We start from the raw sequence: 21282 nt of genomic DNA on the forward strand, positions 1-21282 counted from the left end.
CGAGGTCTTGCTTGCCCTTGTCTACATGATTCAAGGTGGCTTACTACCATGTTTGCTTTCCAGTTAGCATGAAGGAAGGGAGTGACCGAGAAGGGTACACCTTTTCCCTTTAAAGGCACAACCTAGAGGTCATACACATCACTTCTCACATTCCATTGACCAGAACTGTAACAGGGAAGAGCCAAATCTGACTACATGTTGAATCTGTTTCTTTTGCTTTAACCATTGCTTTCTGCTGCTTTTGTTCACTAAAAGGATACTGTCTATATATAATGGCCTGCCTCAGGGAACCCTGCCCCTCTGTCTGAAAGTTAAACCAAAGTGCCTTTGTTCAGGGAAGCATCCTAACCCTGTCCACCTGTGGATGGCTGCAAGAAAGAAGAAATTAACACATCCCCTCCCCAAGGCTGGCTATTCCAGGGGATATTTGCAAAACTTAACGGTCTTTTTACTTTACTTCCTCATCTCCTCCCCCTTTCTGTTCTATTAAAGAAACTGGCATCCAAACCACGATAAGGTGGTTCTTTTGAGACAGTAGTCTGCTGTCCTCATGGTCCACCAGCTTTCCGAATAAAGTCCCTTGCCTCAACACCTCATCTCTGGATTTATTGGCCTGTCGTGCAGCGAGCAGAGCGAGCCTGGACTTGGTAACAGAACTTAGCCATGTGGCCACACCTAGTTGCAGAGGACACTAGGAAGTCAAGATGCTTAGCTGAAAATTGGAGATTCTTTTCTTTTTTTTGAATTTTTGAATTTTATTTTATTTATTTTTTTATACAGCAGGTTCTTATTAGTCATCAATTTTATACACATCAGTGTATACATGTCAATCCCAATCGCCCAACTCATCACACCACCACCACCACCCCCCCGCCGCTTTCCCTGCTTTGTGTCCATGTGTTTGTTCTCTACATCTGTGTCTCATTTTCTGCCCTGCAAACCAGTTCATCTGTACCATTTTTCTAGATTCCACATATATGTGTTAATATACGATATTTGTTTTTCTCTTTCTGACTTACTTCACTCTGTATGACAGTCTCTAGATCCATCCACATCTCAACAAATGACCCAATTTTGTTCCTTTTTATGGCTGAGTAATATTCCATTGTACATATGTACCACATCTTCTTTATCCATTCGTCTGTTGATGGGCATTTAGGTTGCTTCCATGACCTGGCTATTGTAAATAGTGCTGCAATGAACATTGGGGTGCATGTGTCTTTTTGGTTTTTTTTGTTGTTTGTTTGTTTGTTTTTATTTCTGAGATATACTTTAAAATGAAGTAATAACTAGAATTATGACTTATAACATTATACCAGAACATACAAGATTTTTAGAAATTTCATGTAATGTCTGAAACATTTATATTAACATATTTCCATACAAATAACCCAAAGAAAGTTTCGTGTTAGTTGCTTTTTGATTGTTTGTTTTGGTTTTTTATACGACAGGTTCTTATTAGTCATCAGTTTTATACACATCAGTGTATACATGTCAATCCCAATCGCCCAATTCAGCACACCACCATCCCCACCCCACCGCGGTTTTCCCTCCTTGCTGTCCATACGTTTGTTCTCTACATCTGTGTCTCAACTTCTGCCCTGCAAACCAGTTCGTCTGTACCATTTTTCTTTCTTTTTTTTTTTTTTATAATTACAGAAGCGTTTCAAGCCTAAGCTTTTTTTTTTTTTAAAGAAATTCACGTTCTTTAATTAATTAATTTATTTATTTATGACTGTGTTGAGTCTTCGTTTCCGTGCGAGGGCCCTCTCCAGCTGCGGCAAGTGGGGACCACTCCCCATCGCGGTGCACGGGCCTCCCACCATCGCGGCCTCTCCTGTTGCGGAGCACAGGCTCCAGACGCGCAGGCTCAGCAATTGTGGCTCACGGGCCCAGTTGCTCCGTGGCATGTGGGATCTTCCCAGACCAGGGCCCGAACCCGCGTCCCCCGCATTGGCAGGCAGACTCCCAACCACTGCGCCACCAGGGAAGCCCCTGTACCATTTTTCTAGGTTCAACATACATGCGTTAATATACGTTATTTGTTTTTCTCTTTCTGACTTACTTCACTCTGTATGACAGTCTCTAGGTCCATCCACGTCTCAACAGATGACTCAATTTCGTTCCTTTTTATGGCTGAGTAATATTCCATTGTATATATGTACCACAACTTCTTTATCCATTCGTCTGTCAATGGGCATTTAGGTTGCTTCCATGACCTGGCTATTGTAAATAGTGCTGCAATGAACATTGGGGTGCATGTGTCTTTTTGAATTGTGGTTTTCTCTGGGTATATGCCCAGTAGTGGGATTGCTGGATCATATGGTAATTCTATTTTTAGTTTTTTAAGGAACCTCCATACTGTTCTCCATAGTGGCTGTATCAATTTACACTCCCACCAACAGTGCAAGAGGGTTCCCTTTTCTCCACAACCTCTCCAGCATTTGTTGTTTGTAGATTTTCCAATGATGCCCGTTCTAACTGGTGTGAGGTGATACCTCATTGTAGTTTTGATTTACATTTCTCTAAATTTGCATTTCTCAACAATTAGTGATGTTGAGCAGCTTTTCATGTGCTTCTTGGCCATCTGTCCGTCTTCTTTGGAGAAATATCTATTTAGGTCTTCTGCCCACTTTTGGATTGGGTTGTTTGTTTTTTTAATATTGAGCTGCATGAGCTGTTTATATATTTTGGAGATTAATCCTATGTCCGTTGATTCGTTTGCAAATATTTTCTCCCATTCTGAGGGTTGTCTTTTTGTCTTGTTTATGGTTTCCTTTGCTGTGCAAAAGCTTTGACGTTTCATTAGGTCCCATTTGTTTATTTTTGCTTTTATTTCCATTACTCTAGGAGGTGGATCAAAAAAGATCTTGCTGTGATTTATGTCAAAGAGTGTTCTTCTTATGTTTTCCTCTAAGAGTTTTTAGCGTCCGGTCTTACATTTAGGTCTCTAATCCATTTTGAGTTTATTTTTGTGTATGGTGTTAGGGAGTGTTCTAATTTCATTCTTTTCCATGTAGCTGTCCAGTTTTCCCAGCACCACTTATTTTTTTTTTTTTTATGAATAAAGGAGCATTCTTTTTTTTTTAATTTTTATTTATTTATTTATTTATTTATGACTGTGTTGGGTCTTCGTTTCTGTGCGAGAGCTTTCTCTAGTTGTGGCAAGTGGGGGCCACTCTTCATTGCGGTGCGCCAGCCTCTCACTGTTGCGGCCTCTCTTGTTGTGGAGCACAGGCTCCAGATGCACAGGCTCAGTAATTGTGGCTCACGGGCCTAGCTGCTCTGCGGCATGTGGGATCTTCCCAGACCAAGGCTCGAACCCGTGTCCCCTGCATTGGCAGGCAGATTCTCAAACGCTGCACCACTAGGGAAGCCCCCAGCACCACTTATTGAAGAGACTGTCTTTTCTCCATTGTATATCCTTGTCTCCTTTGTCATAGATTAGTTGACCATAGGTGCGTGGGTTTATCTCTGGGCTTTCTATCTTGTTCCATTGATCTATATTTCTGTTTTTGTGCCAGTACCGTATTGTCTTGATTACTGTAGCTTTATAGTAAAGTCTGAAGTCAGGGAGTCTGATTCCTCTAGCTCTGTTTTTTTTCCCTCAAGACTGCTTTTGACTATTCGGGGTCTTTTGTGTCTCCATACAAATTTTAAGATTTTTTGTTTTAGTTCCGTAAAAAATGCCATTGGTAATTTGATAGGGATTGCATTGAATCTGTAGATTGCTTTGGGTAGTATACTCATTTTCACAATGTTGATTCTTCCAATCCAAGAACATGGTATATCTCTCCATCTGTTGGTATCATCTTTAATTTCTTTCATCAGTGTCTGATAGTTTTCTGCATACAGGTCTTTTGTCTCCCTAGGTAGGTTTATTCCTAGGTATTTTATTCTTTTTGTTGCAATGGTAAATGGGAGTGTTTCCTTAATTTCTCTTTCAGATTTTTTATCATTAGTGTATAGGAATGCAAGAGATTTTTGTGCATTAATTTTGTATCCTGCAACTTTACCAAATTCATTGATTAGCTCTAGTAGTTTTCTGGTGGCATCTTTAGGATTCTCTATGTATAGTATCATGTCATCTGCAAACAGTGACAGTTTTACTTCTTCTTTTCCAATTTGTATTCCTTTTATTTCTTTTTCTTTGGAGATTCTATTAAGGAGAAGGGAAAAATGAGTATTTGTTACCTATAAGCAGTTTCTGCCACAGGGAGGTTGTGGTAAACAAATTATACAAAGTCCTTTGCCATCAAAAAATTTATAATCTAGAGGGAGAAACAGGCTACCAGCAAATAAAAAACAATACCTATATAACATTTAGTGTATATATATGTATATATTTTTTTATGTATGTGTTTGACACACAGAGAAATTTCAGGTTACAGTAGTTGCTGGGAGAAAGAATAAAATAGAATAAGGGACAAAGAGAGGACTGTTCTGTTTGGGGACATTAAGGTGCATGTGTTCTTACAGGCAAATGAAAAGCAAGGTTGATTTCATAGGTTTCACATACATTTATAATTGTGATGAGAGAGGACTGATTCAGATAGGAAGATGGGGATATATTTCTGAAAGAATGAGATTTGAGGAGAAACCTGAAAGAAGTGAGGGAATGTAAACCATAGAAGGGTCTTAGGGAAGAGCAGAAAAACAGTTAAGTGTAAAGGCACTGGTGTTGGAAAGAGCTTGGGCATATTTCTGGTACAGCCAAGGAAACCAGTGTAGCTGGAGCTGAGTTAGCAAGGGATTTAGGATGAATAACCTGACCCGGGCAAGGGAACATTTCTTAGGTTTTCTTATTTCCCATTAGCATGTAAGTTCCATGAACACAGGGATTTTGTTTTATTTATTGTTGTATATTCACAGTGCATAGAGGGGTGTCTGGCACACAGTTGCCCCTCATTAAATCTTTGTTAAATGATTGAGTGGCATAATCTAGAGTATATTGTACAGAACGAATCAGAACAATTTCCATAATATTCCTTATTTTCATAAGAAATACATGTTTATTTGTTAAAATTGCCATTCAGGGCTTCCCTGGTGGTGCAGTGGTTAAGAATCCGCCTGCCAGTGCAGGGGATGCAGGTTCAAGCCCTGGTCCGGGAAGATCCCACATGCCATGGAACAACTAAGCCCATGCTCCACAACTACTGAGCCTGCGCTATAGAGCCTGCAAGCCACAACTACTGAAGCCTGTGTGCCTAGAGCTTGTGCTCCGCAACAAGAGAAGCCACCTTAATGAGGAAGCTGCTCACCACAACGAAGAGTAGCCCCCGCTCACCGCAACTAGAGAAAGCCCACGTGCAGTAACAAAGAGGCAATGTAGCCAAAAATAAATAAATAAAATAAATTTATAAAAAATAAAAATAAAATATAAAAATTGCCATTCAATTGCACATGCACCTAGTCCTACTAAGAGTACTTTGTTAATTTCAAAAGTACTTGCTATAAATGCAAGTAAAAACATTTTAGTTAAAATGTAAAGAACTGATTCAGTAACAAAATACGTAAGATAAAGTTTTTCTAAATAAACTTTATATATAGCTTATATTTTTATTCAAATTAGGCAAAAATTATAGGAAAAAACCAAGGAAAAATAATAGTAGTTTCCATTTACATAAGAAAGTATTGTGCATATTTTAATATATTTCCTTTTTGACTTTATGCATATATATTTATTCAAGCAAATTATTTTTTCCTCTGTATCCTCTTTTCATACTTTCCTGATCTGTTTGGGACTGGGAGAGATGTTAGTCTCTCACTGTTCTCCCATTATCACAGATAGTCCTTGTCACATACCTCTCTATTTGGTATAGCCACACTTGCTCTTGGGTTTCTCTATAATGGCTTTTGAATGTTGATTCAGCACAACCTAATGAATTCCAAGAGGAAAGGTTCATCATTTGTCCCATGGCCCACTCTCACCTCTTGTCCTTGACTCATATAACTAGTATACTTAGTGAGATTATATAAGATTCTCTTATGTTCCCTCCAAACATTGTTGCTTTGCATGAAATTTGTGTCTTTTTTGGAGCCCTTCTTTCTAGAAGTAATTTCTTTTTTTTTTTTTAATTAATTGAAGTATAGTTGATTTATAATGTTGTGTTAATTTCTGCTGTACAGCAAAGTGATTCAGTTATACATGTATATACATTCTTTTTCATATTCTTTTCTATTATGGTTTATCACAGGATATTGAATATAGTTCCCTGTGCTATACAGTAGGACCTTATTGTTTATCCATTCTATATATAATAGTTTGCATCTGCTAATCCCAAACTCACAGTCCATCCCTCCCTCACCCCCTCTCCCCCTTGGCAACCACAAGCCTGTTCTCTATGTCTGTGAGTCTGTTTCTGTTTCCTAGATTAGGTCATTTGTGTCATGTTTTAGATTCCACATATAAGTGATATCATATGGTATTTGTCTTTCTCTATCGGACTTATTTCACTTAGTATGATAATCACTAGTTGCATCCATGTTGCTGTAAATGGCATTATTTCGTTCTTTTTTATGGCTGAGTAGTATTCCATTGTATATATGTACCACATCTTCTTTATCCATTCACCTGTTGATGGACATTTAGCTTGTTTCCATGTCTTGGCTATTGTGAATAGTGCTGCTGTGAACATATGGGTGCATATATCTTTTTGAATTATAGTTTTATTGGGATATATGCCCAGGAGTGGGATTGCTGGATCATATGGTAGCTCTATTTTTAGTTTTTTAAGGAACCTACATACTGTCTTCCATAGTGGCTGCACCAGTTTACCTTCCCGCCAACAGTGTAGGAGGGTTCCCTTTTCTCCACACCCTGTCCAGATTTGTAGATTTTTTAATGTGGTCATTTTGACTGGTGTGAGGTGGTACCTCATTGTAATTTTGATTTATATTAGAAGTACTTGCTTAACAACATCTTCCAGTTTCTTTTGCTTGTATAAGGTTTCTCCCAATGTAAACTTCATGAAGGCAGGGATTTTTGTTTTGGTAACTGCTATAAATCCAGCATCTGTAACTGTACCTGAAACATGGTAGATCCTCAAATATTTGTCAAATGAATGAATCTGAATGAATGAAAGTGTGAATGTGAATAAATGAATTTTTAAAAACAATAGCAAATGACTCTCCATTGTTTTTGAATTCTGGACTTTTATTATTTTTCAGTGTTATACTTTTTTAAAAAAATATTTATTTATTTATTTGGCTGCGCCGGGTCTTAGTTGCGGCATGTGGGATCATTGTGGCAGCATGCGGGATCTTTAGTTGCGGCTTGCAGGATCTTTAGTTGCAGCATGTGTGATCTACTTCCCTGACCAGGGATCGAACCTGGGCCCCCTGCGTTGGGAGTGTGGAGTCTTAGCCATGGGACCACCAGGGAAGTTCGTTATACTTTTTTTTGGTCAGTGTTGTAGTTGAGGCAGACTTAATAAATTTACCTTATTATAGGGATTATGTACTCTTCAATCTGTCTCTCTAGAGTGTGTTATTTTTTTTCTTTGTTCTCAAATACTTTTTCTTCAGTTAAAGCAATATAATTACTAATTTATCTCCCATTTATCAAATCTATGTGCTTACTATAGGCAAGGAATTAAGTGGAATACTATTACTTTCTAGAAGCAGAGAGTTATTTTATTAAATTTGTATACTTAAAAATAAGCTTTTGACCAGTTAATTGTAGCTTTCTGGCTCAATATAGGGCTACTTCCTTTTAGAACTTGGGTTTTTCACCTGTGGAATCAGTAATGAATATTATAAAATTATTTTCTCTGGGGGATTTGTACAGAAAAATAGGATAACAATTTTTGTAAGATTGTGTAAACTTTGTTATAAAACAAAAGATATTCTTAGTCTTATATTCTCCAGTACCTCCAAAATGATGTATGTTCTTCAATTATTGTTAACCTGAGTTAATTGATTCTTAAGATTTTCCCATGTCAAACTGATTTGGAAAAAATATTGTTCCAGGACAAAATTATTCAAAACTATGGCTTTCATTTCATTGTTTCTATGCAAAGGTTTGAGGTAGCATTTGTTCATTTGCTTTTCTGCCATTCTTTTCCAGTTCAGCAATATTTCTTAGGTCATTATGGTGATGAGGAAATGTGAGGCAAAAAAGAAAGTGCACACTCATGCACTCATGATTGATATTTGTACTATAAATTGGGGAGTCTTTTGGAGATTATTCTGAAACATTCTTTGATCTGAAATCTCAATTTTGAAATACACTCCTAGGAAAACAACCCTGAGAGAAAAAATCCTCAGCAGCTTTTACTGAAAGATTTAGAATGATTCTATGAAATACCACATGCCTAATAATCGAGATGAATATATTTGGAAATGTTTATAGAAAATGATGTTGAAGAAAATAAAACAACATAAACTAATATGCACATACTAGTTACAACTATTAAAAAAGAGAGATATATTTGTGGATAGGGATTGACAGCACAATAGAATTATGTGACTTGTTGCCCTTGTTTGTGGAATCTTTTTCAGGTAAAGATGTTTACATGTACAATAAAAATCCAGCTACTATAACAAATAACAGTGAATAAAAGGAAAACAGTTCATTTAAATTTGAAAAATGCTTGCAAATGGACAGTATAACTATATACATATAAGCAAAATAATGTAATTATTAAAAAATAATGTTTTTTTTTAATTTTTAAATTTTATTTATTTTATTTTTGGCTGCTTTGGGTCTTCGTTGCTGCGCGCGGGCTTTCTCTAGTTGTGGCGAGCGGGGACTACTCTTTGTTGCAGTGCGTGGTCTTCTCATTGCAGTGGCTTCTCTTGTTGTGGAGCACGGGCTCTAGGTGTGCAGGTTTCAGTAGTTTTGGCACATGGGCTCAGTAGTTGTGGCTCGCGGGCTTAGTTGCTTCGCGGCATGTGGGATCTTCCCAGACCAGGGCATGAACCCGTGTCCCTTGCGTTGGCAGGTGGATTCTTAACCACTGAACCACCAGGGAAGCCTGTAATTAATGTTTAGACACTGAAAGCTATAGATGCCATACTTGGGGAAAAAAACTTAGTATTTATATGGAAAAAGGACAGCTTCTGAATTCGGAAACATACCAGTTACCAAGTAGAAAATGTTTCTAACAATTGTTATGTAACTTTACTCTTACAGGCCAAAGAGTGTGGCCAGATGCAGAATAAGTGGCTGATGATAAACATTCAGAATGTACAAGACTTTGCATGCCAGTGCCTCAACCGTGATGTATGGAGCAATGAAGCTGTGAAGAATATTATCCGAGAACATTTCATTTTCTGGCAGGTGGGGAGAGTTAATTAAAAATTTTGTATTATTTTACTTTGGTACATGGGATGTTGGGGAAGAGGAATTGGGTTATAAACTGGAACAAATTCATAACTGAGTTAAATTTTGACATATGAAAAAGTAAAACCACCCATAATGGCTGAAATAGTAAGGATAAGTGAAAGGGCAGCAATGAAGGGAAGGAGGAAAAAAGGAACCAAGCCGCGTAAACCATGTAGTATTCATATCTCAGAAGAGTTTGAACGTCTTGATAGAGTGTGCAGCTGTACTGTTCAATAGAAATGTAATGTGATTTAAAATTTTCTAGTAGCCACATTTAAAAAGGTCAAAAGAAACAGGCGATTGATTTTAATATATTTTAAAAATCAATATCTCTAATATAAAACTAATATTAAAATAATGATGAGGTGTTTTGTTTTGTTTTGTTTTTTGGTGTTAAGCCTTCAGGATCTGGTATGTATTTTACACTTACAGTACAGCTGTTAGGACTAGTCACATTTCAAATGCTTTAGTAGCACATGTTCTAGTGGCTACTATAATTGATAGTGGGACTGTAGAAGATCTTGAAGTAATCAAAAAACATTTGACTAAGATGTGGATTTTAGCTTCAGTTTGATAGTCTTTAATTGTATGTCCTTAAACTTGTCATTTAGTCTTACTGGCTCTGGTTTCTTTTTATATAAATTACCAAGTTAAGGGTAGATGATTGTGCTCCAATTGTTTATATTATGAAAAATTATAGGGAATTCCCTGGAGGTCCAGTGGTTAGGACTCTGTGCTTCCACAGGGGGCACCGGTTTGATCCCTGGTCAGGGAACTAAGATTCTGTATGCTGCGTGGCACAGCCAAAAAAATTTTTTTTATAAAATAAATACTTCTGAATGAACTTAATCTTTTCCCCACTCTAAGACATGCTGTTAATGTTAGTAATTTGCCTGTTCATGTTTTACAGGCCCCTAAATTCAGTAAATTTTTTTCTGAATGGTAACCTTTTATTTAGCGACTGTTGATTGAGCATCTCTTTGCCTAGCAGTATGCTATGCACTTGAGCTTATAATCTTAATATATTGTGATTTATTAAGATATATGTGGTTGAGAGTCAGGAATGAAATAGGTGGACAGATAACTTGAAAAGGAAGAGCAATACCTCTTTTGAGCTGAGAAAGGAGGAAGAATGGATTGCTATATTTATATAAGTTTCAGAAGTGACTGAGGGCAGGAAGTGGAGGGAGTTCACACTAGGTGACCTTCATTTTCTCTTTAATTGCTGTTGGTATATAACAAGGATATAGTTAGTACTTTTTTAAGAGGCTGATTTTTTTTTTTTTTAATATCAATGATTTAACAGGTTTATCATGACAGTGAGGAAGGTCAGAGATACATACAGTTTTATAAGCTAGGGGATTTCCCCTATGTTTCCATCTTGGATCCACGGACAGGTAAGGGTTATTTCAGCTTATAGTCTTTAACCTATTATTTAACTTTCAGTTACCTAAATAATCTTTAATATTTGACTGGGTCCAGTTTCAAAATTGTTTGTAGTAATTTAGTTGAAGGGTTCTTGTTCATGCCCTTTACACTTATTTAAACATCTATTGATGTGTGTATTTAGCGAATATGTTTCCAACAACTTTGGGACATGGTAGTATTTTATATTTGTGCAGTTCTGTTTTTTCAAAGAATAACTGTTTATCTTCCTTATGATTTTTAAGGAATCCCCTTAGGTCACTAAAATGTTAAGATTGTTCAGGTACTGGTTGTAATCCCACCAAAGAAGCAGAGGGTAGAGCTGGGTTTATTATTAATTGATTGAGTTTTATATTGGTATTGCTTTCTCTGAATCTCTTCTTCCTAAATGGCAATAAATGATATCAGTAGATAAAGTAGTTCCTCCATCATGATGGCTGGGAATCTCTTAGGTTGGTTATAATTAATGTATTCCCTAGGTTATGAAGACACTATGTAACTTAAGCTGGTGTTGGGTGGAAATATGTTCCCAGTAAATTTTAATTATGTATATGCTGAAAGAAATACTTAGTGAGAATTCAGAAAGAGTGTTGATTTTATTTCTATATCCTGGTTTTTAATCTTTAGGTCAGAAGCTAGTAGAGTGGCACCAGTTAGACGTATCTTCTTTCTTGGACCAAGTAACAGGATTTCTGGGTGAACACGGGCAACTGGATGGACTTTCTAGCAGTCCCCCCAAAAAATGTGCCCGTTCAGTAAGTATGACTAAAAAGTGGTGATGGGCAGTTAACTGTCACTGTATAGAAGTGTCTTGTGTAAAATGTTTGAGGTTAAGATGGTAAAGATAATAATGTAAGTGGTGGACAGTTACAATTTGTGGCTGCACAACATCTTACATTTTGATAGTTTCCTACGTAAGGGTTCTCTCTTCTCAATGAAATTACAGGATTCATACTTCCCATCTCCTAGGATCAGGCATGTGACCTAAGACCTGGATTTAGAAGTAAACAATGTGACTATGTAGCAGTGAGCAGGAAGACTGACCTGCAAGTCTGGTAACAGAGAAACCCACTTCTTCAGGGGCAGCACTGCTTGGACTGTTGGAATCCAGGTCTAAGCAGCAGCGGAAATGGTATTTTTGCTAGAACAACTCTTATGCTGTAATTGGGCATTATTGCTGATTACATACCTTTAAGACCTGGGTCTCAGGCCCACCCAAAGATTATTTCTATATTTAATTTCTATAATATGCTATTACTAGGCAGACCTATTTGATAATTGATAGCAAGATTAGTTGCATGTAGGAGACCTTCAAAGATGTGGGAATCTCACATTGATTGTAGGAACTGTTTGGGTTTGATGGCAGTGAGGATAAAATTAGTTACAGAGGATGTGACTTTAGCAGTCCAATATCATGCAGTGATGAAACAGTTCCTTAAGTTATTACCTAGAATAAAGTGCCCATTTAAGGAGAGGCTATGGGTGCTTGCCAAGGGTTTGTATAGAATTCTTTTCTTCCCCCCCTCCATTACTCAGAAGTTTTACGTAAGTAGAATTCTTTCTTAAGGCATTACAAAACCCAGGAAGTTTCTGTGATTTCCCTAAGAGAGTTTTCTCATCTTTTGCAGACATAGGCTGATACTGTCAAAAACCAGAGCCTGAGCTTGTGAGTTGATGAATTAACAACATAAATTGAGTTTAAAACCTTACTAGATCTCTTGTAAAAGTTAAGGGACTTACTTAGTAGGGAAAAGAGTGGGACCATAAAATTGGACAGTTACATAGGGCTTATTTGGGTGACTAGTACCTCAGACCCCACTTCTGAACTAAATTCTCTGAATGTAACAAATTTTGATCAACTATGTACAAGAGACACAGCAACAAATAATGGCTTAAACAAAGAAGACATCTTTTCTCAACAAGAAGTTCAGAGGCAAGCAGTCTAGGACTTGACTCACGTGGATGTCATCAAGGAACCAGGTTCCTCCCCTTCTTTTCCCCCCTCCATCCGTAGTATTGGCTTTTGTCCTCATGGTCACAGTACAGACGCTGTGCTCCGTCTTCAGCATGGACAAGGAGGAAGGGGGTGGCGTCTCTATTCCAAAGGTAAAACAGCCACAGATAAGAGTTCTGCTTGTTTTAGCTGGACACATTTTCTTGTACACAGTTGAGGTTCTTTTAATAAGGAAGCAAAGAAGACTGGATGTGAAATAGGAAACTAACAGAGTCCATCATAATGTCATTCTTTAAAATCAGCCTTCATGATACACAGTGTTATTATCTGTAGTCAGTCCAAGCCATTGCATGTCACGTGAGCATATCTGTTTGCTTTCTTGTGAGTGCTATTTAAGTTTATTTTGAAAAATTTCATAGCTTTGTTGAAGTATAATTAATGTGTAGTAACTGAGTATATTTAAAATTTGCAATTTGACAAGTTTTGATATGAGCATCTTTTCACGTGCTTTTTTACTGTCTGTCTCTTTTTGTAAAGAGCCTATTCAGATCTCAGGCTCATTTTTTTCTTACTGGGTTGTATATTTTTTTTTTTTGTGGCGGCGGGGTGGGGGGCGCCATGCTGCGCAGCATGTGGAATCTTAGTTCCCTGACCAGGGATGAAACCTGTGCCCCCTGCAGTGGAAGCGCGGAGTCTTAACCACTGGACCGCCAGGGAAGGCCCCTGGGTTGTATATCTTTTTATTGAGTTGTAAGGACTTACATATAAGTCCTTTGTTGGATATATGGTTTGCAGATATTTTTTTTCAGTTTGTTGCTTGCTTATTCATTTCATGATGGTGTTTTTGAAGAGCAAATTTTAAAATGTTGATGAAATCCAATTTATCAACTTTCTTTTTTATTTTAACATTTTTATTGGAGTATAATTGCTTTACAATGGTGTATTAGTTTCTGCTTTATAACAAAGTGAATCAGTTATACATATACATATATCCCCATATGTCTTCCCTCTTGCGTCTCCCTCCCACCCTCCCTATCCCACCGTTCTAGCTGGTCACGAAGCACTGAGCTGATTTCCCTGTGCTATGTGACTGCTTCCCACTAGCTATCTATTTTACATTTGGTAGTGTTTATATGTCCATATATAAACTACCACTCTCTCACTTTGTCCCAGCTTACCCTTCCTGTTCCCCGTGTCCTCAAGTCCATTCTCTAGTAGGTCTGCGTCTTTATATATTTCCAACTTTCCCTGGGTTCTTCATGACCATTTTTTTTTTCTTTTTAGATTCCATATATATATGTTAGCATACGGTATTTGTTTTTCTGTTTCTGACTTACTTCACTCTGTATGACAGACTCTAGGTCCATCCACCTCACTACAAATAACTCAATTTTGTTTCTTTTTATGGCTGAGTAATATTCCATTGTATATATGTGCCACATCTTCTTTATCCAGTCATCTGTCGATGCACACTTAGGTTGCTTCCATGTCCTGGCTATTGTAAATAGAGCTGCAATGAACATTGTGGTACATGACTCTTTTTGAATTATGGTTTTCTCGGGGTAAGTGCCCAGTAGTGCAATTGCTGGGTCATGTGGTAGTTCTATTTTTAGTTTTTTTAAGGAACCATACTGTTCTCCATAGTGGCTGTATCAATTTACATTCCCACCAACAGTGTATGAGGGTTCCCTTTTCTCCACACCCTCTCCAGCATTTATTGTTTGTAGATTTTTTTTTTCACACACACACACTGTATTTTATTTTTACAAGAGATAAATAGACTGACACCAAGCATTGTACATGAATGACCACAACAAAAGCAACAATGATTGCAATTACCAAACATGAAACACACTCATACTATGTCATAATAGTGACATTCAGTCCAGTAATCCTCCACTGTAACAGATCCTTTACTTTGCAGTGAAAATTGATTTGTATATTCTTTGCCTCTGAGTCCTTGTGGGATTTTTTTTTTTTTTAATTCAGACAGAAAGTCACAAAAATTATACTCATCCTCATCAGTTCACTCAGTCCCATGTAATTAATTTTTTTTCATCTTGATATTTTGTTAGCACTTTTATGAGTTCATCAGTTTTTCATTAGAGTTCTGAAAATGCTTATTCATTCAGTTCAGCAGTACAGTCAGTTACCAGAAACCTGTACTTCTCAGAGTCTTTTCCATGAATTTCTTGAAGATGAAACCCTTTTATAGGAACATATTTGCAAAAGCATCAGAGTACACACAGAACTGTCTGTAAATGACAAAACACTTAAAAATGACCACTGTTAAAGATTTGATGAAAGTTCATAATAATGCAGTTGACAAGAAAAATAGTTATTTCTGAGATATACATTTTAAAGTAATAACTAGGATTGTTACTTATAACATTATACCAGAACATATAAGATTTTTAGAAATTTCATGTAATGTCTGAAACATTTATATTAACATATTTCCATACATATTTCCATACAAATACAAATATAAGATTTTTAGAAATTTCATATAATGTCTGAAACATTTATATTAACATATTTCCATACATATTTCCATACAAATACAAATATAAGATTTTTAGAAATTTCATGTAATGTCTGAAACATTTGTATTAACATATTTCCATACAAATAACCCAATGAAAGTTTAGTATTAGTTGTTTTGTTTTTTTGTTTTTTTATACTGCAGGTTCTTATTAGGCATCAGTTTTATACACATCAGTGTATACATGTCAATCCCAATCGCCCAATTCAGCACACCACCATCCCCACCCCACCGCAGTTTTCCCCCCTTGGTGTCCATATGTCCGTTCTCTACATCTGTGTCTCAACTTCTACCCTGCCAACCGGCTCATCTGTACCATTTTTCTAGGTTCCACATACATGCATTAATATACGATATTTGTTTTTCTCTTTCTGACTTACTTCACTCTGTATGACAGTCTCTAGATCCATCCACTTCTCAACAAATGACTCAATTTCGTTCCTTTTAATGGCTGAGTAATATTCCATTGTATATATGTACCACATCTTCTTTATCCATTCATCTGTTGATGGGCATTTAGGTTGCTTCCATGACCTGGCTATTGTAAATAGTGCTGCAATGAACATTCGGGTGCATGTGTCTTTTTGAATTACGGTTTTCTCTGGGTATATGCCCAGTAGTGGGATTGCTGGGTCATATGATAATTCTATTTTTAGTTTTTTAAGGAACCTCCATATTGTTCTCCATAGTGGCTGTATCAATTTACATTCCCACCAGCAGTGCAAGAGGGTTCCCTTTTCTCCACACCCTCTCCAGCATTTGTTGTTTGTAGATTTTCTGATGATGCCCATTCTAACAGGAGTGAGGTGATACCTCATTGTAGTTTTCATTTGCATTTCTCTAATAATTAGTGATGTTGAGCATCTTTTCATGTGCTTCGTGGCCATCTGTATGTCTTCTTTGGAGAAATGTCTATTTAGGTCTTCTGCCCATTTTTGGATTGGGGTGTTTGTTTCTTTAATATTGAGCTAAATGAGCTGTTTATATATTTTGGAGATTAATCCTTTGTCCGTTGATTCGTTTGCAAATATTTTCTCCCCTTCTGAGGGTTGTCTTTTCGTCTTGTTTATGGTTTCCTTTGCTGTGCAAAAGCTTTGAAGTTTCATTAGGTCCCATTTGTTTATTTTTGTTTTTATTTCCATTACTCTAGGAGATGGATCACAAAAGATCTTGCTGTGATTTATGTCAAAGAGTGTTCTTCCTATGTTTTCCTCTAAGAGTTTTATAGTGTCCAGTCTTATATTTAGGTCTCTAATCCATTTTGAGTTTATTTTTGTGTATGGTGTTAGGGAGTATTCTAATTTCATTCTTTTACATGTAGCTGTCCAGTTTTCCCAGCACCACTTATTGAAGAGACTGTCTTTTCTCCGTTGTATATCTTTGCCTCCTTTGTCATAGATTAGTTGACCATAGGTGCGTGGGTTAATCTCTGGGCTTTCTATCTTGTTCCATTGATCTATGTTTCTGTTTTTGTACCAGTACCATATTGTCTTGATTACTGTAGCTTTGTAATATAGTCTGAAGTCAGGGAGTCTGATTCCTCCAGCTCCATTTTTTTGCCTCAAGACTGCTTTGGCTATTCGGGGTCTTTTGTGTCTCCATACAAATTTTAAGATGATTTGTTCTAGCTCCGTAAAAAATGCCATTGGTAATTTGATAGGGATTGCATTGAATCTGTAGATTGCTTTGGGTAGTATACTCATTTTCACAATGTTGATTCTTCCAATCCAAGAACATGGTATATCTCTCCATCTGTTGGTATCATCTTTAATTTCTTTAATCAGTGTCTTATAGTTTTCTGCATACAGGTCTTTTGTCTCCCTAGGTAGGTTTATTCCTAGGTATTTTATTCTTTTTGTTGCAATGGTAAATGGGAGTGTTGCCATAATTTCTCTTTCAGATTTTTCATCATTAGTGTATAGGAATGCAAGAGATTTCTGTGCGTTAATTTTGTATCCTGCAACTTTACCATATTCATTAATTAGCTCTAGCAGTTTTCTGGTGGCATCTTTAGGATTCTCTATGTATAGTATCGTGTCATCCGCAAACAGTGACAGTTTTACTTCTTCATTTCCAATTTGTATTCCTTTTATTTCTTTTTCTTCTCTGATTGCCGTGGCTAGGACTTCCAGAACTATGTTGAATAATAGTGGTGAGAGTGGACATCCTTGTCTCGTTCCTGATCTTAGAGGAAATGCTTTCAGTTTTTCACCATTGAGAATGATGTTTGCTGTGGGTTTGTCATATATGGCCTTTATTATGTTGAGGTAGTTTCCCTCTATGCCCACTTTCTGGAGAGTTTTTATCATAAATGGGTGTTGAATTTTGTCAAAAGCTTTTTCTGCATCTATTGAGATGATCATATGGTTTTTCTTCTTCAATTTGTTAATATGGTGTATCACATTGATTGATTTGCATACATTGAAGAATCCTTGCATCCCTGGGATAAATCCCACTTGATCGTGGTGTATGATCCTTTTAACGTGTTGTTGGATTCTGTTTGCTAGTATTTTGTTGAGGATTTTTGCATCTATATTCATCAGTGATATTGGTCTGTAATTTTCTTTTTTTGTAGTGTCTTTGTCTGGTTTTGGTATCAGGGTGATGGTGGCCTCATAGAATGAGTTTGGGAGTGTTCCTTCCTCTGCAAGTTTTTGGAAGAGTTTGAGAAGGATGGGTGTTAGCTCTTCTCTAAATGTTTGATAGAATTCACCTGTGAAGCCATCTGGTCCTGGACTTTTGTTTGTTGGAAGATTTTTAATCACAGTTTCAATTTCATTACTTGTGATTGGTCTGTTCATATTTTCTGTTTCTTCCTGGTTCAGTCTTGGAAGGTTATACCTTTCTAAAAATTTGTCCATTTCTTCCAGGGTGTCCATTTTATTGGCATAAAGTTGCTTGTAGTAGTCTCTTAGGATGCTTTGTATTTCTGCGGTGTCTGTTGTAACTTCTCCTTTTTCATTTCTGATTTTATTGATTTGAGTCCTCTCCCTCTTTTTCTTGATGAGTCTGGCTAATGGTTTATCAATTTTGTTTATCTTCTCAAAGAACCAACTTTTAGTTTTATTGATCTTTGCTCTTGTTTTCTTTGTTTCTATTTCATTTATTTCTGCTCTGATCTTTATGATTTCTTTCCTTCTGCTAACTTTGGGTTTTGTTTGTTCTTCTTTCTCTAGTTCCTTTAGGTGTAAGGTTAGATTGTTTACTTGAGATTTTTCTTGTTTCTTGAGGTAGGCTTGTATAGCTACAAACTTCCCTCTTAGAACTGCTTTCGCTGCATCCCATAGGTTTTGGGTCGTCGTGTTTTCATTGTCATTTGTCTCTAGGTATTTTTTGATTTCCTCTTTGATTTCTTCAGTGATCTCTTGGTTATTTAGTAATGTATTGTTTAGCCTCCATGTGTTTGTCTTTTTTACGTTTTTTTCCCTGTAATTCATTTCTAATCTCATAGCGTTGTGGTCAGAAAAGATGCTTGATATGATTTCATTTTTCTTAAATTTACTGAGGCTTGATTTGTGACCCAAGATGTGATCTATCCTGTAGAATGTTCTGTGAGCACTTGAGAAGAACGTGTAATCTGCTGTTTTTGGATGGAATGTCCTATATATATCAATTAAATCTATCTGGTCTATTGTGTCATTTAAAGCTTCTGTTTCCTTATTTATTTTCATTTTGGATGATCTGTCCATTGGTGTAACTGAGGTGTTAAAGTCTCCCACTATGATTGTGTTACTGTCAGTTTCCTCTTTTATAGCTGTTAGCAGTTGCCTTATGTATTGAGGTGCTCCTATGTTGGGTGCATATATATTTATAATTGTTATATCTTCTTCTTGCATTGATCCCTTGATCATTCTGTAGTGTCCTTCCTTGTCTCTTGTAACTTTCTTTATTTTAAAGTCTATTTTATCTGATATGAGTATAGCTACTCCAGCTTTCTTTTGATTTCCATTTGCATGGAATATCTTTTTCCATCCCCTCACTTTCAGTCTGTATGTGTCCCTAGGTCTAAAGTGGGTCTCTTGTCGACAGCATATATATGGGTCTTGTTTTTGTATCCATTCAGCCAGTCTATGTCTTTTGGTTGGGGCATTTAATCCATTCACGTTTAAGGTAATTATCGATATGTATGTTCCTATGACCATTTTCTTAATTGTTTTGGGTTTGTTTTTGTAGGTCCTTTTCTTCTCTTGTGTTTCCCACTTAGAGAAGTTCCTTTAGCATTTGTTGTAGAGCTGGTTTGGTGGTGCTGAATTCTCTTAGCTTTTGCTTGTCTGTAAAGCTTTTGATTTCTCCATCAAATCTAAATGAGATCCTTGCCGGGTAGAGTAATCTTGGTTGTAGGTTCTTCCCTTTCATCACTTTAAGTATATCATGCCACTCCCTTCTGGCTTGCAGAGTTTCTGCTGAGAAATCAGCTGTTAACCTTATGGGATTTCCCTTGTATGTTATTTGTCGTTTTTCCCTTGCTGCTTTCAATAATTTTTCTTTGTCTTTAATTTTTGCCACTTTGATTACTATGTTTCTCGGCATGTTTCTCCTTGGGTTTATCCTGTATGGGACTCTCTGCGCTTCCTGGACTTGGGTGGCTATTTCCTTTCCCATGTTAGGGAAGTTTTCGACTATAATCTCTTCACATATTTTCTCTGGTCCTTTCTCTCTCTCTTCACCTTCTGGGACCCCTATACTGCGAATGTTGTTGCGTTTAATGTTGTCCCAGAGGTCTCTTAGGCTGTCTTCATTTCTTTTCATTCTTTTTTCTTTAGTCTGTTCCACAGCAGTGAATTCCACCATTCTGTCTTCCAGGTCACTTATCCGTTCTTCTGCCTCAGTTATTCTGCTATTGATTCCTTCTAGTGTAGTTTTCATTTCAGTTATTGTATTGGTCATCTCTGTTTGTTTGTTCTTTAATTCTTCTAGGTCTTTGTTAATCATTTCTTGCATCTTCTCAATCTTTGCCTCCATTCTTATTCCGAGGTCCTGGATCATCTTCACTATCATTATTCTGAATTCTTTTTCTGGAAGGTTGCCTCTCTCCACTTCATTTAGTTGTTTTTCTGGGTTTTTTTCTTGTTCCTTCATCAGGTACATAGCCTTCTGCCTTTTCATCTTGTCTATCTTTCTGTAACTCTGTTTGTAGATTTTTTGATGATGGCCATTCTGACTGGTGTGAGATGATATCACATTATAGTTTTGATTTGCATTTCTCTAATGATTAATGATGTTGAGCATTCTCTCATGTGTTTGTTGGCAATCTGTATATCTTCTTTGGAGAAATGTCTGTTTAGGTCTTCTGCCCATTTCTGGATTGGGTTGTTTGTTTTTTTGATATTGAGCTGCATGAGCTGCTTGTAAATTTTGGAGATTAATCCTTTGTCAGTTGCTTCATTTGCAAATATTTTCTCCCATTCTGAGGATTGTCTTTTCATCTTGTTTATGGTTTCCTTTGCTGTGCAAAAGCTTTTAAGTTTCATTAAGTCCCATTTGTTTATTTTTGTTTTTATTTCCATTTCTCTAGGAGGTGGGTCAAAAAGGATCTTTCTGTGATTTATGTCATAGAGTGTTCTGCCTATGTTTTCCTCTAAGAGTTTTATAGTGTCTGGCCTTACATTTAGGTCTTTAATCCATTTTGAGTTTATTTTTGTGTATGGTGTTAGGGAGTGTTCTAATTTCATTCTTTTACATGTAGGTGTCCAGTTTTCCCAGCACCACTTATTGAAGAGGTTGTCTTTTCTCCATTGTATATTCTTGCCTCCTTTATCAAAGATAAATTGAGCATATATGCGTGGGTTTATCTCTGGGCTTTCTATACTGTTCCATTGATCTATATTTCTGTTTTTGTGCCAGTGCCATACTGTCTCGATTACTGTAGCTTTGTAGTATAGTCTGAAGTCAGGGAGCCTGATTCCTCCAGCTCCGTTTTTCTTTCTCCAGATTGCTTTGGCTATTCTGGGTCATTTCTGTTTCCATACAAATTGTGAAATTTTTTGTTCTAGTTCTGTTAAAAATGCCATTGGTAGTTTGATAGGGATT

General features: G+C 36.8%; 1 protein-coding gene across 5 annotated transcripts in view; it reads left to right on the forward strand.

Annotated features, from left to right (window-relative positions):
• The window catches only part of UBXN7 (UBX domain protein 7), a 74556-nt gene that overhangs the window by 32362 nt on the left and 20912 nt on the right, over positions 1-21282 (forward strand). For 4 of the 5 annotated variants that reach the window (XM_059920859.1, XM_059920861.1, XM_059920860.1 and 1 more), the window contains 3 exons: positions 9137-9283; positions 10635-10725; positions 11381-11508. In XM_059920859.1, coding sequence (XP_059776842.1) covers positions 9137-9283; positions 10635-10725; positions 11381-11508 — 366 coding nt within the window. The remainder of the gene's footprint in view (positions 1-9136; positions 9284-10634; positions 10726-11380; positions 11509-21282) is intronic. The other variant, XM_059920863.1, reaches the window with a different exon arrangement.

The sequence above is a fragment of the Balaenoptera ricei genome, chromosome 4, assembly GCF_028023285.1.
Source record: "Balaenoptera ricei isolate mBalRic1 chromosome 4, mBalRic1.hap2, whole genome shotgun sequence".
NCBI classification, from domain to species: Eukaryota; Metazoa; Chordata; class Mammalia; order Artiodactyla; family Balaenopteridae; genus Balaenoptera; species Balaenoptera ricei.